Source organism: Uloborus diversus, chromosome 5 (genome assembly GCF_026930045.1).
Source record: "Uloborus diversus isolate 005 chromosome 5, Udiv.v.3.1, whole genome shotgun sequence".
Taxonomy (NCBI): Eukaryota; Metazoa; Arthropoda; class Arachnida; order Araneae; family Uloboridae; genus Uloborus; species Uloborus diversus.
Genome location: NC_072735.1, coordinates 6303253 through 6324224, shown reverse-complemented (window position 1 = coordinate 6324224; position 20972 = coordinate 6303253). Strand labels below are relative to the sequence as shown.

General features: G+C 32.7%; 1 protein-coding gene across 1 annotated transcript; it reads left to right on the top strand.

Annotated features, from left to right (window-relative positions):
* Positions 1–1471: 1471 nt before the first annotated feature.
* Positions 1472–6703, top strand: LOC129222421 (uncharacterized). The gene is made up of 2 exons (XM_054856933.1): positions 1472–1721; positions 3030–6703. Exons 1-2 carry the CDS (start codon positions 1472–1474, stop codon positions 6701–6703), a joined length of 3924 nt encoding a protein of 1307 aa, XP_054712908.1.
* The last annotated feature ends 14269 nt before the right edge of the window (positions 6704–20972 follow it).

Sequence of the window (20972 nt, the reverse complement as noted above, 5' to 3'; positions counted from 1 at the left end):
ATGGTAAATGGTATCTTATAGACAAAATGTTGAGTTTGTAGGAGAAAAATTAAAAGAGTTATGGCACGTCCAATATTCCGCACTTATATTTTTGAAATCAATATTTCATATACAAAAACGATAAAATACCGAACACACTTCATTATAAAATGCTCCACAAACAATTATAAAACATAGTACATATAAGCGTTTGAAACGATTAATTAAAGATTATATATTTTTTAAAAAATCAGGAAAAAAACCTCGCTTTTCAGATGAAAATCCATGGTTGGAAAAATGAGCCACTCTCTATCTCTCAATCCTTATATGTCAGTGTTGTCAATCTCAAAACGAAAAATTATTTCACAGATTATAAGTAGAATGTAAAGAGTCAACTACAAAAAAAAAAAAAAAAATCAACTAATTGAATAAAATAATTAAATGATTAGCAGCTGTTTAAAGTGTATGTCCGGTATACCGGACACCAGGTCTGAAGGGGTTAAATGAGAAAGTAGGATTAAAATAGTGCAAAGGAACATCCTAGTATCATCTAACATGGCAAAAACTGACTAAGCAATGCAGGAAACACTTAGTTCTGTGCAACAATTAATTATTAATAAACATATTTTTAATGCAAAAAAGGTGAACAAAAATAGTAGAAAAACGTGAAATTTACTGATTAGACACCTCAAAAGCATGAAATGTTTTATTTTTTAACTAGTGGTACCCGCACGGTTTTGCCCATAGTAGATAATTAAAAGGTCATTTGGATCGCCTGTATATTTACAAAAAATGAATGATTTCTCGTTAATTGGCTATCGTCATTCGCTCTCCCATTCCACGTCATGCTAATTTCGTAGTTTGCTCGTCCATCTTATGATAATTTTGCTCCGGAAAATGTTCTTAAAATTGAAATAGAAAAGACCAAAATCGAATTTTCAAAAAATCGCTTCGAGGTGCACACCCCCATGCTACAAACTAACTTTGTGCCAAATTTCATGAAAATCGGCCGAACAGTCTAGGCGCTATGCGCGTCACAGACATCCTACAGACATCCAGATAGAGATACTTTGAGCTTTATTATTAGTTGTTAAAGCGCCACCTATGTTTAGTTAAAAACCTCTGGCTGCAACCAATTCAGGGAGTTTAAGGTCAGAGCGGCTGAAAGAATGCTGCTCTCAAGTGTATGAAATTAAGCATAATAAAAGTTATACAGTCCACTTTTGTTGTAGTTCAATGGTTCTGTTGTGTTGCGTTGCAGAGTAGAGCCAACCGCAAGAAACCAGCTAATAGAAAAAGATAATCTTACCTAGAGGGTAAGAACATGGTCAGTCGAGCCGGATATTAAAAAGAATGGCTCGTGAAGAAATGTAACGCAAGTTGAAGACGCATGGAGTGAAATAAGTTACGCATTACGATTCGAAGCCTTTACATTAAAGGAGGTGAGTAGCAATTTCAAGTTTGAAATTAGTGACTGCTAAATAACCAGAAAATGTCTAAAGACGCGAAGGAAAGTGAAATTGAGTTGACACGCGTGAAAACAAAACGTTCTATCGTAAGAAGAGCAGTGACAAATTACGTAAAGAAAATTGAAGGCAATCTAAAAGAACAAGACGTTAACTTTGAGGAAATATCTAAAAATTTAGAACTGTTAAAGCAAAAAGAGGCTGAATTGAAAGATATTAACTATAAGGTTGAAGCGCTAATTGAAAATCTTGAAGAATTAGATAGCGAGTTAGAAAGTGTTTTCGCGTATAACGAAAAAGTAATACTAATTAAATTTCGTGCTGAGAAAAAAACTAAACGAGCAGAAGAAACCAGAGTTAAACGTCTCCAGTTTAAATAGCGCAGATAAAACCAATTACGGAAGTGATACAATAAAGCTGCCGAAACTTTCCTTGCCCAATTTCAGTGGCAATATTATCGACTGGCTAACGTTTAAAGATCTTTTTAATGCAACAGTAACAAAAAATGAATCTCTATCTGATGCTCAAAAGCTTCAATATTTAAAAACCTCGTTAAAAGGTGATGCTGCGAAAATTGTAAATTCTATTCCAATATCTGATAGTAATTTTAAAATTGCGTATAATTTGTTAGATGAACGATACTCAAATACAAGAGAGCAAACTTTTGCTCACATTAAACGCTTTTTGGATCTTCAAAGCATTCAAAATGAATCCGCTTCTGCTTTGTTGACTTTAGTAGATAATGTCAATGAAATAATTCGTTCATTAGAAACGCTGGGTCAATCGGTTGATAAATTTGGGGATACCTTAATGTTGTATTTAATATTACAAAAATTAGATACTTCCACTAAATTATGGTGGGAACGCCAGTCAAAGAATTCTGAAATTCCGAAACTTAGGGATTTAATAGAGTTTCTAAAAAGTTACGCTAGAACAATTCAAAACAGTAAGGGTTCAGTCGGTAAAGTTCAAAAGCCCACAAGTTCTAAAGTTAACGCTTTGGTTGCGGTTTCTGTATGTTCATATTGTAAAGATAATCATTACTTATCAAAGTGTGTAAAATTTCGCAGTCTATCCGTACCGCAAAGATTTGATTTCGTAAAACAAAATAAACTGTGTTTTAATTGCCTCTCTAATGTGCATCTAATTAGAAAATGTAAAAGCGGTAATACTTGTTTCAAATGTGGGAAGAGGCACCACAGTATGTTACATCAAGAAAATGAAAATAGGTCGATACCTAGGTTTCCTTCTGTAAGTGCTAAAGAATTTATTCCTTGTTCAGTAGATACGAGTTTAGATTTAAATCGCAAAAATGAAGTTAGTAGTGCAAATATAGTGCGGTAAATGCAGAATAGTATGTGCAAATAATTCATATGGTAATCAATTGGGAACTAGTATGAATAATAGCAATTCATCTGTTCTTTTATGCACTGCTGTAATTAAGATTAGAAATTCTAAAAATGAGTGGATAAGTTGTAAATGTTTGCTGGATACGGGCTCAGAAAAAAAATTTCATTAGGAAAGAATGTGCCAAGCAATTGGGATTGAAAATTAACTCTGCTCAAATTTCAGTTTCCTGTTTAGGAAGTTATAATACGCTAAGCAATGGAGCAGTCGAGTTAGTATTTTCCTCTCATTTTGACACTGAATTTAAGATAGTAACCTCCGCTTACGTCATTGATAAAATTTGTGGGGAATTGCCCAATTCAACTACGCCTGTGAAATGTTTCAATGAGTATAAGGATTTATTGTTAGCAGATCCCTCTTATTTTAAGAAAGAAAGCATAGACATTCTATTTGGGGTAAATGTATTTTTTTCGCTTGTAAACGGAGAGGTAATAAAACGGGGTGAAAATCTTCCGTTCGCAGTAGGTTCTAGATTAGGGTGGATAATCGCAGGAGCCACAACGCTCAGCTGTTGTGACTTAGAATCTAGTTCTGTTAATAGTTTAAGTGTTAGTACAGATGAGCTAGTTAAGTCGTTTTGGGAATTAGAACAAATTCCGTCAACACAATCGCTTACAAGGGAAGAAAGGCTTTGTGAAACGCATTTCTTAGAAAATTATACGCGCAATAAAGAAGGAAGGTATTCTGTTAGACTTCCGTTTAAACCTAATAGAAAACTGTTAGGTAACTCCAAGGCCACCGCATTTAAAATGTTTCATAGTCTAGAAAAAAGACTTCTAAAAATGCCTGACATTTATTTGCAATACAAAAAGTTCATGACAGAGTATCTCGATCTTGGGCATATGGAAATCGACAATACGGTATGCAAAGAAAATGCTCATTATCGTATTCCGCACCATCATGTAATTAATGAGTATAGTTCCACCACAAAATTAAGAGTTGTTTTTAATGCTAGTGCAAAAACTACATCTGGTGTATCATTAAATGATACGCTTATGAATGGTCCAAAGGTGCAGGACGATCTTTTCGCTATTTTATTGAGGTTTAGATGTAATAACATTGCAATTACAAGTGATTTACAAAAAATGTATCGCCAGATAGAGATTCATGATGCAGATAGAGATTTTCAAAAAATTCTGTGGAGGGATGACCCCACTAAACCAATTTCGACTTATAGGTTGTGTACTGTCACGTATGGTACCGCATCTGCTAGCTATTTAGCTACGCGAGTACTTAAACAGCTGGCAATTGATGAGGCAGCGAGATTTCCAAAGGCAGTTGATCTAATCATGCATAATTTTTACGTTGATGACTGCCTGTTTGGCGCTAAAACGCAAGAGGAGGCGATTGATCTTATCCATGAACTGAATGATCTCCTTAGAAGAGGACAATTTAAATTGCACAAGTGGTGTACTAACAATTCGTTTGTGTTGGAAAGACTACGCAAATCAGAGGGCTTGTCCGCATGTTCTTCTAGTACCGCCGATTCTAAATTTATTAAAGTATTGGGATTGAGATGGAACCCAACGCTCGACGACTTTACGTATAACATTCATTTTTCGGATAAGCACAGAGCCTTCCCTACAAAAAGATCTATTTTGTCTAGTGTGTCAAGCATCTTCGACCCCCTTGAGTGGTTGTCGCCATTTATTATAACTGCAAAAATTTTGATTCAAGATTTGTGGAAATGTCAGTTATCGTGGGATGATCCTGTGCCTCCGGAGCTTAAGGAGCGATGGATTAACTATAGCAACGATATTTCTCAACTTGAACCTGTAACTGTGTCTCGAAGAGTTCTTTTGCACGAAGCGTCTAATATTGAACTGTATTGTTTTTGTGATGCCTCTGAGAAGGCATACGCTGCAGTAATTTACTTAAAATCTTCTGATACGTCCAGTCATCAAGTTAGCCTGTTGACATCGAAGACTCGTGTTTCACCATTGAAAACAATATCGATTCCGCGCCTTGAACTTTGCTCAGCTGTGTTGTTAGTGCATTTACTACAAATCGTTCTTTCGTCATTACATATTCAAATTGATGCAATACACGCCTTCACAGATTCCACAATCGTTTTAGCATGGTTAAGATCTGAGCCGTCACGTTGGCAAATATTTGTTGCTAACCGGGTTTCTGAAATGCAAGGGATCCTTCCTATTCAACACTGGCGCTGGATTCCTTCAGACCAAAATCCAGCAGACTGTGCAAGTAGAGGACTTTTACCCTCTGAACTGCTTAAGTTTGACTTGTGGTGGTCTGGTCCTCCTTGGCTTAGACACGAGGAAATTCCACATGTAGAAGTACCATTGTCAACGGACGCTCTAAAAGAAGAGCGAAAAAAGGCTTCGTGTTTATATGGAACATCGTCTGTTGATTTTCCAATAATTGTTAAAGTTTCATCATATGTTAAATTACGCCGCATGATAGCATGGTGCCTACGTTTCATTAAAAATGCTCGATATCCCAAAAATCGAAACATTGGCTATCTGACTAGTGATGAAATGAAAGCCGCTAGAAATATTTTGGTGAAGATAGTTCAAAAGCAAGAGTTTTCCACTGAGTATCTTCATTTGGAGAATAAAAAACCACTTCCTGCCAATAGTAAATTACTTTCCTTAAAGCCATTTATAAATGAAGATGGTGTAATACGTGTTGGTGGTAGACTGGAAAATGCTCCTTTCTCAAATGAAAGAAAACATCCCATTCTCCTGCCAAAGAATCACCACTTAACTACCATTATCATTCGCTCCTATCATGAAACATATTTACATGCGGGTACTATTCTTTTGTTATCTGTTATACGTAAGGAGTTTTGGATAATTAACGCTAAGTCGGCCATTAAAAAGGAAATTTGGAAATGCATTAAGTGTTTCAAACTCAAGGGAAAAACAGCAACCCAGGTGATGGCTGATTTGCCGCGTGCTAGAGTAATGCCATCACGAGTGTTTTCAAAAACCGGTCTAGACTTTGCAGGACCCTTTCTAGTAAAACCGCGATCTGGCCGCGGGGTTAGAACCTTAAAAGTTTACATTTGTATTTTTGTGTGTTTAGCCGTAAAGGCTGTGCAGATTGAAATTGTTGGCAACTTATCTGCAGACTGTTTTATAGCTGCACTAAAACGATTTGTGGCGAGACGAGGAAAACCAAGTGAGGTATTTTCGGATTGTGGGTCAAATTTTGTAGCTGCAAATAAAGAATTGAATAGAGTTATTGCACTTCTCCAGAAGGAAGAACCCGTTCATAATTATTTCGCCAACGAGGGAATTAAATGGAACTTTAATCCACCTTCCGCCCCTCATTTTGGAGGAATTTGGGAGGCAGCTGTCAAATCCGCTAAATCTCTCCTAAAACGTACAATAGGAGACCAAAAATTGACTTTGGAAGAATTTTCAACGCTAACGACACAAATTGAATCTTGTTTAAATTCCCGACCGTTGAGCCCTTTGTCAGAGGATCCATCCGAAATGTCTGCTCTTACTCCTGGGCATTTCTTGGTTGGTACATCGCTTTCTTCAATACCAGAAGAAAATCTTCTGAACGAAAAAATTCCCCCTTCTTATCGCTGGAAATTAACTCAACAGATTTTTCAGAGTTTCTGGAAACGATGGTTACATGAATATGTTTCCGCGTTGCAACAGCGATCCAAATGGGTACGAGAACAATCAAATATTAAAGTAAATGATTTAGTTTTAATTAAAGAGGACAACGTTCCTCCTCTAAGGTGGAGGTTAGGTAGAGTAATGGAAGTTTTCCCTGGTTCGGATCAGAATGTGCGAGTTGTTAACATTAAGACCGATACTGGATTTTTTCGCCGACCAATTCATAAATTAGCAGTTTTGCCAAATATGGACTGATGAACTTTAGGTGACTGTTACTAATGGATTGGTAAATAATTGTTTTGTAAAAAGGCTTCTTTACATCTGTTTTATTATTTTACAAACTTTAATAATGTGTATTTCATATTTGTTGCCAGTAATGTATACTTGATAATAGTTAGTTCTCAATTGTTTTTTTTTCTATAGTTTATCATATAATTTTTGAAACCATATATGTTTCAACGTGGCCCGGTATGTTAAAGCGCCACCTATGTTTAGTTAAAAACCTCTGGCTGCAACCAATTCAGGGAGTTTAAGGTCAGAGCGGCTGAAAGAATGCTGCTCTCAAGTGTATGAAATTAAGCATAATAAAAGTTATACAGTCCACTTTTGTTGTAGTTCAATGGTTCTGTTGTGTTGCGTTGCAGAGTAGAGCCAACCGCAAGAAACCAGCTAATAGAAAAAGATAATCTTACCTAGAGGTAAGAACATTAGTAAAGATTAGAATTAGGTTCATATTCTGTGGAAATATGTTGTTAATGAATTTTAAAAAATGTAATGGTTTCAGATAAAAACTGTGCCTTCAGGAACGCACACCAGGAACAAGCTCTGATGGCGATCATTCATGGACATTATCTTCTAGCTCCTCTATTTCTTGCTGAAATGACTTTAAAAAATTGCAAAGTGTACTTTAAAATATGAAAAAAATATCCTTTAAGTTTGAACAATTTCTGATTATTCCTTCGCTGTTGAAATAATTCACGAAAAACACTTAAGTTTCTTCCTCCTAAACTAGTGTCACCCCTTTAGCGTTTCAGTGGTTTTAGTGACGAAACATTTGCTGGTTTAAAAACAATGAGTGAAACTGAAATACCTGTCTCTCGTTTGCTGATAATCTATAAAAACAACAGCATATTAAGTTTTAAAAACCCTATTTGGAGTTTTTTTAAGAAAAGCAAACCTGATTTTATGGGTTTATGCGCAACAATTATTTAGTTACGGATTCATTACTACACGCAGAAGTAAAAACAATCATTATCTGAATAGACAGAAGACGGTGAAACGGTCCAAAGTGACCAAAACTCAAGCGTCAGCCGGCGCGAAAAGGTATCAGTATTTTTAGATTTGCAAGGATGTCTGTTCATCCCGTTCCTTGAGAACAGCAATACTATTAATGAAAAATATTACATGATGTTACTGGCTCGACTGAAAGAAGGAATAAACGAGCTGATGTGTGCATCACATTACTCCCTTTTACTCCAATTTAATATTATTTTCTCATTATTGGCAATTTTAATGTGATTCAATTGGTTTACTCTCTAAATATCACCAACAGTGGCCAAACTGAAACCAGATTTTAAAAAAAATCGCCCAATTTGACGCCAAGTTGGCGACAAAAGGCGATATATCGCCAAGTGTCCGCCAAATTATAACACCACTTGAGTTTACATCGAAATTAACAATGATTTCCCCCAAAAAAGGGGCAAAAGACAACTTCAGAAACATCCGAATGCAAACAAAAGAGGAGGTGCACAACTAGACCCCACTAGGAGTCTACGTACCGAATTTCAACTTTCTAGGACATACCGTTCTTGAGTTATTCGACATACATACATACAGACGTCACGAGAAAACTCGTTGTAATTAACTCGGGAATAGTCAAAATGGATATTTCGCGTGTCTAAATGTTCTTAGGCACTTATCCACGTGTGGTCGAGTCGAAAAAAAAAAAAAAACCTCAACATTCATTCTGGGGTAAGCAAAATGAAAATTAGGGCGATTTTTGAGTGGATTTTTTTTTTTTTTTTTGCGAATACAATACTTCCTTTTTGTAAAAGAAAGTAAAAAAACACATTATCACGCGATTAATTTAAATTTGACGTTTTCGTCACTAGTCGATGACTGCGATAGTTAAATTATTAATGCTTAAAATATGCGTTCTCCAGATTTATATACCAGCCTCGAAACTTTACTTTGGCGAAAGAAAGGTAAGATTAAAGTGTTAAGAGGTAGAGTATAGGTAGAATAAGTATATTACTTGTGTGAAGTAAAAAAAAAAATATATATATAAAAAATATCTTGTTTTTATTTATTTATTTATTTATTTTTATTGGTTATTCTTGGGAGTTATTGAATGATGTGTTATATTATATGATCATTGTACTGTTATATGTTTGTATGCACACATATTTTTTACATACAAATCTCCATTATTGCAGAGTGTTAGATTAATTGCGAAACTATATTTTTTACCTTTGCAGGAAAAATACACAAGTAAAATAATTAACTTTAAGTCACATCCTCTACCCAAGCAAAGCTTGATTCACAGAACCTGATGTTAATCTATATAATATTGCTCTTAGCATCATTAAAAAAATCTTTAAAATTAAAGCAAACGCATTTATTCCTTTGACGACGAGGAAAAGTAAAAACTTTCATGTAGATATTCTAAATGTTTCAACTTATAATTCGTTTTCCCTTAATGAATAGATGCACAGCAATTTCAGCAAACACATCATCAGGACAAGTTTTTAAAACTTTCTCTAAAATTGTTAATAACTAGTTACAAAGACATACAATGTTTCTGTGATTGATAGTTCTTCATGATGTTATACATCATTTAACATTCATCTTGAAATCGATCTACGATTAACAAATTCCTACAGGGAAAGTCGATATGTCTTGCACGTCAAGACACTTGGTTCTCTTCCCAATTTTTTTTAGTTTTATAAAATCTACGTGCAGTTCTTTTTTATGAACTGTCAGTTTCTCGATAAAGAAAGAACTTGATAACTGTAATTTATTTTTCCAGATAATACACGAGATTTCACCTTACTTTACTTAAGTGGTGTTCTAAAATCGCGTGACTAAAACTTGTTCTTTTCAACCCTTAATCATGCATTTTCCGAGACATTTTTAAAAAGCTTTATTTATTCAACACAAGTAGCATTGTTTTCTTTACCACCATTTATTTTTTCATCAAAATTCCATGCCAGAAACACTTTACATCGCAGAACATTTTTAAATTAACGACTTTTAACTTTGACATCATGCTACATTATACACGGTTAACTGGCTCTCCGTGTTAGACCTTTAAAAAGCGGTATACTATAGATTTATTACATAATTTATTTTTTCTTTCATAGTACTATATCATGTTTAAAATTAGGAAAGACATTGGGCATAACTATCCTTTAGCTTTATGTTTATTACTAGCGGTACCCGCACGGCATTGCACGCAGTAGAAAATTAAAAGTTCATTTGGTTCACCTGTATATTTAAAAATGCTGGATGATAAATTTTTCTCAAATTTGCTATGTTCTTTTGCTCGACCATAATATAATAGTTTGCTCGTAAACGTTATAATAATTTTCTCGTCCATGTTATGATAATTTGCTTGTCAAAATGTTTTTAAAAATGAAATAGAAGAAGAACAAAATTGAATTTTTGAGAAATCTCTTCGAGGCGCACACTCTCATCCTAATTTTGCGATAAATTTCATGAAAATCGGCCGAACGGTCTAGGCACTATGCGCGTAACAGAGATCTAGCCATCCAGACATCTAGACGCCCAGAGATTCAGACTTTCAGCTTTATTAGTAGTAAGGAATACCTATTGCATATATTTTAGCAATTAAAATATAAACAGCTGGTTACTTACTACGTTTTTTAATAATTAAAAACAATCTAAATGTGCAGTTGAAATATTAGTATGTGCCTGTAAAGTTTACAAATGTTAAAAGCTAAAAATTTAAGTTTTTTTTTTTGTTACTTCCTTTTACAAAAAAAAAAAGAAAAAAAAAGAAGTATTGTATTCGCGAAAAAAAAATTCCCAAAAAAATCGACCTTAATTTCCATTTTACTCACCCCCGAATGAATGTTGAGTTTTTTTTTCGAATCGACCACACGTGGATAAGTGCCTAAGAAAGTATAGACACGAGAAATATCCATTTTCACGATTCCCGAGTTAATTTCAACGAGTTTTCTCGTGACGTCTGTATGTACGTATGTATATTGTATGTGTGTATGGGCGTATGTGCGTATGTGTGTATGTATCTTGCATAGCTCAAGAACGGTACGTCCTAAAAAGTTGAAATTTGGTACGTAGACTCCTAGTGAGGTCTAGTTGTGCACTTTCTCCTTTGGTTGCATTCGGGTGTTTTTAAAGGGAACTTTTGCCCCTTTTTGGGGGGAATTTCGATGTAAACTCGAGTATTGTTATAATTTGGCGGACACTTGGCGATATATCGTCAGTGTTTTTCGCCAAGTTTTGTCGCCAACTTGGTGATTTTTTTTTTTAATTTGATTTCAATTTGGCCTCTGTTGGTGATATTTAGAGAGTAAACTATTGAATCACATTAAAATTGCCAGTAATGGGGACATGACTTTAAATTGGAGTAAAAGGAAGTCATGTGATGCACGCATCAGTTCTTTTTTTTTTAATTTGGATCATTTAATTTATTTTTTATATATAATGTTATTTAATTTTTTCTCGCTCTCAATCTCTTTTTTCAACTATTTTTCATTGAAATTCTCTAATTTAATTACGCGGGTTAGAGTAAGTTTTTTTTAGTCTCCTCTTCCACCAAAAGTCTTATAACTTTTGATTTCATGCATTCTTTGTATCCTTAATTTACTTTACTATATATATTATAAACTTTCATTCAAGTGTTATGAAGATAGTATAATTTACAAATTCTCTCTCAATATCCGTTTTCAATAGATTTACGTTATCTGTGAAATAAAACTTCATAATGCTCTTGCAGTTTTATTGCTGCTTTTATATCGTAAAAACAGCATTGTTTGTCTTAAAAGTTTAAAAATGAATTCTTCTGTGATAAATAAATTAGATAAAACTTAGGAAGGAGATATGTGTCTGAAAAGTTCTACTGTATTGTACTTTGAATTAATCGATATCGGAAAACAATATCTTTTAAGTTTGAAGCAGTTTTCAATAAAAGCAAAAAGTTCTAGTGAAGAAAAATTTTACATTGATACATTTTTTTCTTTGCTCGAAAACTCTTAACCTCAAAAAGAAAACAAAAATCGTAAAAACTAAACATTTATTATTTTAACCTTTTAAATACTATAAACGTAACTGTCCCTATATGCGAATATGTATACAGTTTTTTTTGTCTCTGTAAGTTTTGTATTAAAAAATGCTATTACATACAAAATTTCTGAAATCTTATAAAATGCTTCTGTAACTTAGAGAAAATTCCAAAAATAAATTTAATAAACCAGATTTAAAAAAAAACAGTCATGGGACTGCCGGCAGAAATTAAAACTTAAAACTAAAAAATAAAATCTAGTGAGTTTGTGCGCGCGTGTGTGTGAAATTTTTATTTAAAGAGATTTGTTGTTTCAAAAACTGAAACTTTATAATTTCTAATTCAAAATATCTGCAATAGCCTAGTTATTATGTTTATCAGCAACGCGAGCATCAATTTTATATAGTTTGTTATGGTCTATTTCAGTTCGTTTACACAATAAATATTAATGCAAATATAGATAGTATTTTTAGGAATGTAGGTTTATAGTAGGGATTCCGTTCGTGAACGAACGGATCAAAAAGAATGAATCCTTAAAATGAACGGATCCGTTCGTACACGTAAAAAATGAACGACCGTTCTTCTGAACAGTGAGCAGTTTGGAACATTGTATTGACTTGTGATAAAATCGCATTTTTTAATTAGATTCATCTTCAAATTTTCAACTCTAACGTTCAATATCCAGAGATTTTTAATAAGGATTATTACTGTCTAGTTTTCCGCCTCGGTAGTGTGGAAAAGTTTTGAAGCCCTCTAATATTTTAGGTGAGTTTTTTTTTTTTTTTTTTTGAGCAATCACGATTGCATATTGTTCTTACTTGACTGTTTTGATGTCCTTTGATTTTATTTTCCCACCTCCATCCTCCGCACCATCACCGTCGACCGGCTCTTCACGATGCTGCTCCTCTAGCGAAAGCCTCCAGGTTGCATCCATGTCCTACACACACGCGCATACATACACAACTACACACTCACACGCACGCACACATACACACACAAACACACACACATACACACACACAAAAACATACACACACATACACACAACTACCCACACACTCATGCTTGTACACAGACATAAACACATATGCCTACACACACATACACATACCCCTACACACAAACACACATAGCCCCCACACATACACAAAAACATACACACACACATACACACAACTACCCACACATTCATGCTTGCACACAGACACAAACACATATGCCTATACACACATACACATACCCCCTACACTCAAACATACATATCCCCCACACACAAACACACACGCCTTCATACACACACTCGTAATTGCGAAAAACATTATTTGAATTCAAGATGTCAAATTCAAATTATTTTTTTTTAATTAAGATCTCTGGTACTCGACTGAGCTACCGATACATTTGTTGTTACTTTTTTCGTTATACATGGTCTATTAGTAGCACTATATGTCTAGGGGAAGGTTGCCGCCAATAAACCACATAACAGTTTCCTTTTTTTTAGAAGTGAAATCCAACTCAAATTTCACTATAAAAACAATTTCTCAGTATATATCTCTTTCAATAATAATATTTACTTTCATGATTAATATACACAATAAATAATGAATATTAAAAATAAATATTTAGTCATGTGGTCCATTCATGGCAACCGGTTGCGATACTGGACCATAGAGTTTCCATCGATAGACCACATTCTGAAATTAAAAAATCAATGTGTAACTTGCACATATTTATAACAGGCGATCAATAAATACTACAAATAACAATAAGTTGCATAAAAAGAGTTTTATTTTATAAAATGTTTTATTTTCGGATAAGAAGAACATAAAAAAAAAAAAAAACCCAGCGCTCACACAACACACAGCTGTTGTCATCACACTTTGTTTACCACTTAATACGTTACTAACCTGTGCAACATAGTTCGTAGCTAATATCTTTGCAACCTCTTTTGTTCTGTTGGGAGTTTTGTTAAATCCATTTTGAAAATTTTCGATGGACGCAAGATTGTACTAGCTCTCTAAAATATCAAAGAACTTACTGACCATTTTCGTACTGAAATCAGAAGCTTAAGTCTTAAACTACCAAAGAATATACATACTTTTTAACATACTTTTTGTCTTAAGTAATTATGTGGGGCCTGTTATTTCATTTAGTCTCTTCAAAAGCCAATTCCCCCAATTTTTCGGAAGTAATTCCAAAAAATTCTTCTCTTGCATCAAAATATGATTCACTAATTATATTACTATTTCGGAGACTTATCTCCTAAATTTCTTATAAGTGACTAGAAGGTACACAACAAACCGATTTTTATCTTCCATGCGACTGTTTAAAGCTGATTTCATTGCTCTATTGTAAACTATTCATAAATGTTCTATATTAAAAAGTACGGCGGGTGTAGCATACTTTCCCAAGGTTACTTTTAAAAATAATCTTTAATCAATAGAAGTCTTAGAAATATTTTGAAAATATACTCTTCTTAAGTAATAGCTTTTTAAGTAATAACAAATAACTAGAAAGGATAATTGTTGTTGTTGCAATAAATGGTGTGATTACAATTTCATTAAATATTATTACAATAAATTTGACTATGTCTTGCGTAAATTGGTGTTCATCCGTCTCGAGAGATTATAGTGTGATCCAGATAAATTAAGATCTGACCTTGAAAGTGTTTGCTCCAGTTTAGAAAGTCTAGAAAAAAAAGGACGCTTTATTCGCGCCGAATTATCTGGGAATAATTTTGCAAAAATATTACGAAAGTAACCCAGCTCAATTTAGCGCAAATTGTCTTTCCCCATTACCCTTAAAAGATTTTAAAATTTTCAATTTTCACTTTGTAATAGTCGAACTATGCAATGACGGTGTACATTGTTTCATGAAAGGTATTAAGAGTTGGCTAAATAGTGCATAACATGTTTTCTACCTGCAAAAAAGTAAAGTTCATCTTGATGATCGCACTTATATTACAAAGACAATTTTTAGTGTTAAGCAAATCATCAAATTTTTGCTGTTTTCTTTTTTTGTTGTTGTTTTTGTAAATATAAGTTTTATCTGCGTCTTTGATTAGTAATGTGTTAAGAATGTATGCTTGAAATCGTATCAACAGAAAATAATTTTAACAATGCGCGTTACGTTAAACACATAACATTACTGTTCAGATTACTCAACAGATTTTACTGTTGAGATAAATTTTTATATGTAGCTCAGTAACAGGAAAAGCAAGTGTAAAAAAGTAGTTTCCTTAAAGTACCCAACAAAATTAACTAGTTTACAAGAAGTTTTTTATTGAAGGTAATGTCAAATTTTATTCCTCTTTGTGTTATTTAAATGCTTAATGTATCGTATGTGATACGAGTAAAGTGAATATTGTTTTACGTTCATACATTTATCTTATTTAGAGCGAAATGCAGAAAAACTAGCATTTTCTTTTTAAAGTAGTCAGCAGGGGAAATTAAAAAATAAAAAGCCAATAAAGACAGAATCCAGCTTTTTTAGACACTTCTTGCATCGTTTTTATTCCCGATATCCATAAAAATTAACTACCCAATTTAGTTAAAGATCTCTGGATTTTCTTCCATTAGCTGCTAAGTTACTTGAAATTGAAACAAATACAATTTGAGAATGGATTCTTGAAATATTTTTCGATTTTGTTATCTTTTTTTTTTTTTTTCATTTTACGTTCCATATTTTCAAACAGGATAGTAATTTTATTTTAATTATATATATATATATATATATATATATATATATATATATATATTTCGCACTGTGCATTAATACATTCTGTGCATTAATCACGTAAGTTCATCGAAATTTTAAACCGAAAATTCGAAAATTGTAATTATTTTGCGTTATAAGCATATTCAAACGTTTGGCAAAATACATAGTTAAAGGGAACAATTTTAACTCAGGCGCTATTTTTAAAATCTAATTGAGTTAAAATTAATACTCAAAAGTAAGCCGTGGCTCGCCGCTCAAATTAAGTTTTTCATATGAACAGTCTCGTATAATACTAATATTAAAACGTTGTTCAAGTATCATCAGTCATCTGTGTACATTATTTGGAAAATGTGAAGTACTTTGAAGAGCCCTTGGTAGAGACGCGTAAAATACGCCTAAAGTGCGCGTTAAATGTTATTGGTTTTCTAACAAAAAAAAAATACTATATGCACTTAAACCACTCGAACTTTCACTTTTGTGCTTAAAAAAGAAAGAAAAAACAACCACATTTTATCACAAAACGTAGACAATTTAAAAAGTGAAATAGCCTTTTCACTCTAAATTGATGTACGCTGTATTTAATTTCATACAAGTAAAAATATTTATTTTTTGAGCTATAGAAAAAAAACTGAAGCGGATTACAATGTTTAATTATCACACTTTAAATATTTATTTTTTGAAAATGCAAAATTTGTTTATTATATGAATAAAATTTTTTCTAACATTGTGTTCAATTATTCCTATCGTATATTGTATTCTTATTAGACAAGCTGTCAGTTCTATTAACGTTAATTTTGTATTATTAATCACTTAAATTCCCTTTCAATATAATCATATTTTTGCTAGAAGAAAAAGAAAAAAAAAACTATTACATTTGTTCCTTTGGTTTAAATCATACAAGATATGTTTCTTACGTTGTTAAAACAATTAAAACAAGCCTTCAGTGACTTTCAAGTCAGTTTCTTTATGTATGTAGCAAATATAAAGAAGGGAGAATTCTTCATTTAAAAAAGGATCTTTGTTTGATTACCATAAACCCAACAAAGTCCTAAATACCCCTATTCAAGTATAAAAAGAAAATAATGAAAAGAAATCTGTCTGCATGAGGATAGGGAAGCAGTTTCTAAAGAACTACAGAACTCCTTCAAATTAGCACAAAAATAGAGCAACAGTTCATATCTGAGGACAAAAATTTACTTTGAAACAGTCAACAAACCAAAAAAAGAAAATCTTATTAGAATAAGAACAGCAGATAATAAAAATTCCGGTGTAAAAAAAAGAAACCAACATTTGTCCCTTTTTTATTCCTTCTCTCGCTGGAAAAAAAAGCAACCGTTTCGTAGATAATGACAAAGAAAGTACAGTCGAGCCCGCTTAATGGAATATCGGATAATAGAATATCCCGCTTAATGTAATAAAATTCCAATGTACTACACCGTTGATGTGTGTTATTTTTATCCCGGATAATGGAATATCCCGCTTATTAGAATAATTTTTCCTGGCAAATTGCTTATTCCATTAAGCGGGCTCGACTGTAGTTCCTAAATAAGGACAGCTGAATAATTACTAATTTTAGAATAAGGAAAGCAGTTAGAATAAAAAAGCAACTTCGGAGAGTAAAATGGTCGTTCAGACATCTTTCAGACAAAATGCAACAGTTTCTAAATGTTATACAATCATAATAAGAGCAGCATTCCCTTAAACACTCTCTTAGAATAAAAAAAAAAACCAAGAATAACGTTTAAAAGTATCCTTTGGAGCATGGAAAATAGGGAGGGCCGAAAAATCTTTTTTAGGAAATCTGTTTTTGGATAGTGTGGAAAAGTTACTATGTGGGTCTGTTATCACCCTCAAAAAATTTCGCTAAATTTGTTTAATATTTAGCCGACTTTATTTGGCCTTGGCAGCTTGTAAAAGGGGCCAAAAACGTACTTAAAAAAAGAAAGAAAGAGGGAGGGTTCCAAAGAATGAATAAATTTGAAACCAGTTCCAGTAAACAGTAGAAGTATCAGTCGGTGAATCAGTTGTAACCCTCAAAAACTTTTATATACGTTTTGTTGAATATTTAGCTGCGCCCCTTTAGGACTGAAACATGAGGAAAATGAAAAAAAAAAATCACAACAATGATTTGAAAAGTAGTTTGAAATAAGTATTAATATTGAAATATTACGTAATGCGTTACTTAGGAAATACATTGGAATTCAATCAATTTTTATGCGATATTTGTTCTCCAATTTTACAAAAATGCACAAACTCAATACAAAAAATAGTTATACAAGATGGTATTTTTTAAATCTGCGGTTCCAATTGTTTCTCCATGTTAATAAAAGGCGCTGTACTGCTTTTATTATTCCTAAGATTTTTTTCCTACTATTTTAGATATGTTTGACAAAAAGAGCCCTTAAGTATTAAAAAATGTAAATCCTCTGAAGTATTTTAAACTGACTAAATAGACGGCCGCAAAGATGACACCCTTCAAAAGACATCTGGCCATCAAAAATTAGCATCTGAAGCACATGTAGCACTGATAGAAGAACCAGGCATCAAGTACGTCGGTCATACATCGCTAACAACTGGTGAAAGTGCAAAAGAAATTTTGTAAGGTATTATAGACTTTACAAAAAAGTATAACATATGTTCGCTGCATAATGAGTTGCCAATGAGGCATCTCATTCTGGAAATGGACGGTTTACAAAAATTGACTCCTTTTATATTCTGGAAATAAAAGTGAAACCAAACTGCAAGTATGGTGCCCAACATTTTTGGAAAATGATTTCTCTTGCAAGGCAGTTTACGTTGCAGTTTACGTTAAGGAGATAATTTTCAAAGTTTTCCCAAATAATGCATATTTCGCTCATCCCAAACACTGTTGCCAATGTTTTTTGACTCTGGAAAATACATTCGGGAGCTAGCAGTTAGGTGCATTCTCAACTCTAGAAATGAGTAGACGAAGAGCTCGAATAGTGTACGATTTTTTAAGCGTCCTTAAAACAATTTTGAAGTCGTTGGTTATGTTGATTTAGTTGATTGGGCAAACTGTGTTGTAACAGATCCACCTCTTACAATGCATCTAAAAGACCATGACTTGAAAGAAATGTGCAAAGCCTGACCTACAGAGTTAACTTTCGTAGAATTTCCCTGTCACACGTAGGCTGTGGAACGTTAAGCGAAACTAATAGCCGAAGCAACAATAAAAGTTTGTGGGGAAAACTGCACTAGATGGATATTTGTGCCAAACATCCAGATAGGAAAGAAATTTCATCATTTGATAACAAGGGACAATGTTATTCGAAAAAATAATATTCATTATGCATGAGGTATTATATATAAATCAATTTTCTAGATTTTTTTCTTCACAATTGTATTCTCTTTATAGGTGATTATAGAATATGTATGATACTATTGCGTAATAATAATTTCTTTGATTAATAGTGCTATATAATTAATAAGTCAATGAATTAATTTTGAAAAATAAGTTTCACATTGGTTTTAAAAGAAATCCAATATTTTTTATTTTTCTCCAATTTTTGATGTCAGAAAGGTACGGTTAAATGCTCATTAAAGTCAATAAAACATTTTATGGGCTCGAACTGGCTCACTGCATTACATTTTCATTCCCTAGATGTTTTTTAATATCAAAGACATTTTTTGTGAGTGTTAACTAGCTCACTTTTGCTCGCTATCCAAAGATGGATTTCGGAAAAAAAATGCCATATTTTGGTCCACCCTAATGGACAAAAGTGTCGTAAAAATCGCATTTTTATGTCTCCAAAAGTCAACATAAAAACGTTCTTTAAAAAAAAATAACGTCAATGTTTCCCTAAAAGTGCGCATATGAATAAAACAACCATTTCTAAAGAAATGACAGACCCTTAAGATTATATTGATGAGTAAAAACATTTCTCTATAACGGCAAATCCCCCAAAAAATTGCCTATAAGAATAATGTCAAAGTTTCCCAAATGAAAAGGTCCTTATAATTTTGCTTTAGAACAAGGAAACCAGTTGCTCAAATTCCACTTTACAATAAGCACACCAATATGTTTAAATAAGTTAAACTTTCGATGAGAAGAAACATAATTGCTTTGAGAAATCCTTATTAGAACTGGAAAAGCATAAAAAAATTTTTTAAGTATCAATACTATTACTTAAGTATTACTTAAGTCCCTCAAAATAAAAACAACGAATCCTTAACAATTCCATTAAAACAAAGGAGTTTTTTGGGTCCTAATAAGAGTAATTAAAATTAATAATACAATTAATTATTTGAATCAGAAGAAAGTTCTTTAAAATTAAAGTAAAATAAGATGTTTATAGATCTCTAAAGATATTAGTGACAGCTGAATTGCAACGATTTTTTGCATTATGATTGTGTGACACGGAAGGTCTCAGAATTAATTCTTTATCAATCATTATGGGTGTGCAAATCAATTCAGAACCTCAAAACAAGATACTCATCATGCTGGGAGTTTAGTACTTACATTCTTATAAATGTTAAGATGTCCACCGTAAAAAAAAATTCTGCCTTTCAAAAAAATAAAAAATGGCATTTGCTTTGAATTAGTATATATTTAAATTGGAGCAGCTAATACGAGTAGAGTAGACAAAGCAAAATGATTTGTCAGATTTTCTTTTTAAACCAATAATGCTAATCTTTATTATTTGATCTTCATTTCACAAAACACCTGCGAAACTAAATGTCCTGTTTTTGGAATTCCATATCAAAACATTTTTTTAAGCAAGCAAAGCGTTCCAAATATAAAAGTTAAAACATAAATACATAAAAACATTGAATACCAAAATCTAAACTAATTCATTTATTTAAAAAAAAACGGTAAAAAATGCACAAAATGCTAAAAGTAAATGTCAAACGTTTTGTTACATTTCTTTTAAATCAGTTTTCTTTAAATTTTGTTTTAATAAGAACAAACTAAAATTTCCTGCGAAATATGCTGGCAAGTTTCCGAGTCAATAACTGACACGCATATTTAATTAGTAAAATACGTTCGACCTAAATACTGATATTTATTTAAAGTAGAAATAGCAACAAGGAAAAACATTACCTTGTAGAAAAAAATCATATATTTTAAGGAATACTGTCATTAAAAATATTTTTCATACATTTTTCAAATGTTCTTTAATGTATCGTTTTTTTTTAAACTCTAGGATAAATAAGATAATTTCATTTTGAAGCAAAACTTATTTTAAAATGCTTCGTTTAACAAACATAGATACAGTTTTACACATACTAAAAACAACACTGTCATTAGCGTAGTGACATACTCTCAGAGTTTGCAACTTAAGGTTAAACGAAACGAAACAGGTATACGTTGCGATTTTATTGATCTCGTGCTACTTGAATATATATTCGTTACTTAAGTTTTGTGATTGTCAGCCATCGATTTCCTTTCAGCAGCTCGATCACGCCACGTGTGGGAAAACATCTAAAAATGAAGATTGTCACGTATTTATTGGTCAAAAGTGGTTGTCTTTTGCTGGCCTGCTTTGCTTTATTACCGTGACGCCTCTAAGTATCATAGAATCG

Coding starts and splice junctions, on each gene's coding strand:
- LOC129222421 (XM_054856933.1), top strand. CDS start 1,472: ATGTCTAAAGACGCGAAGGAAAGTGAAATTGAGTTGACACGCGTGAAA. Junction 1,722..3,029: donor ATTAGATAGCGAGTTAGAAA/GTGTTTTCGCGT, acceptor TTTCCTGTTTAG/GAAGTTATAATACGCTAAGC.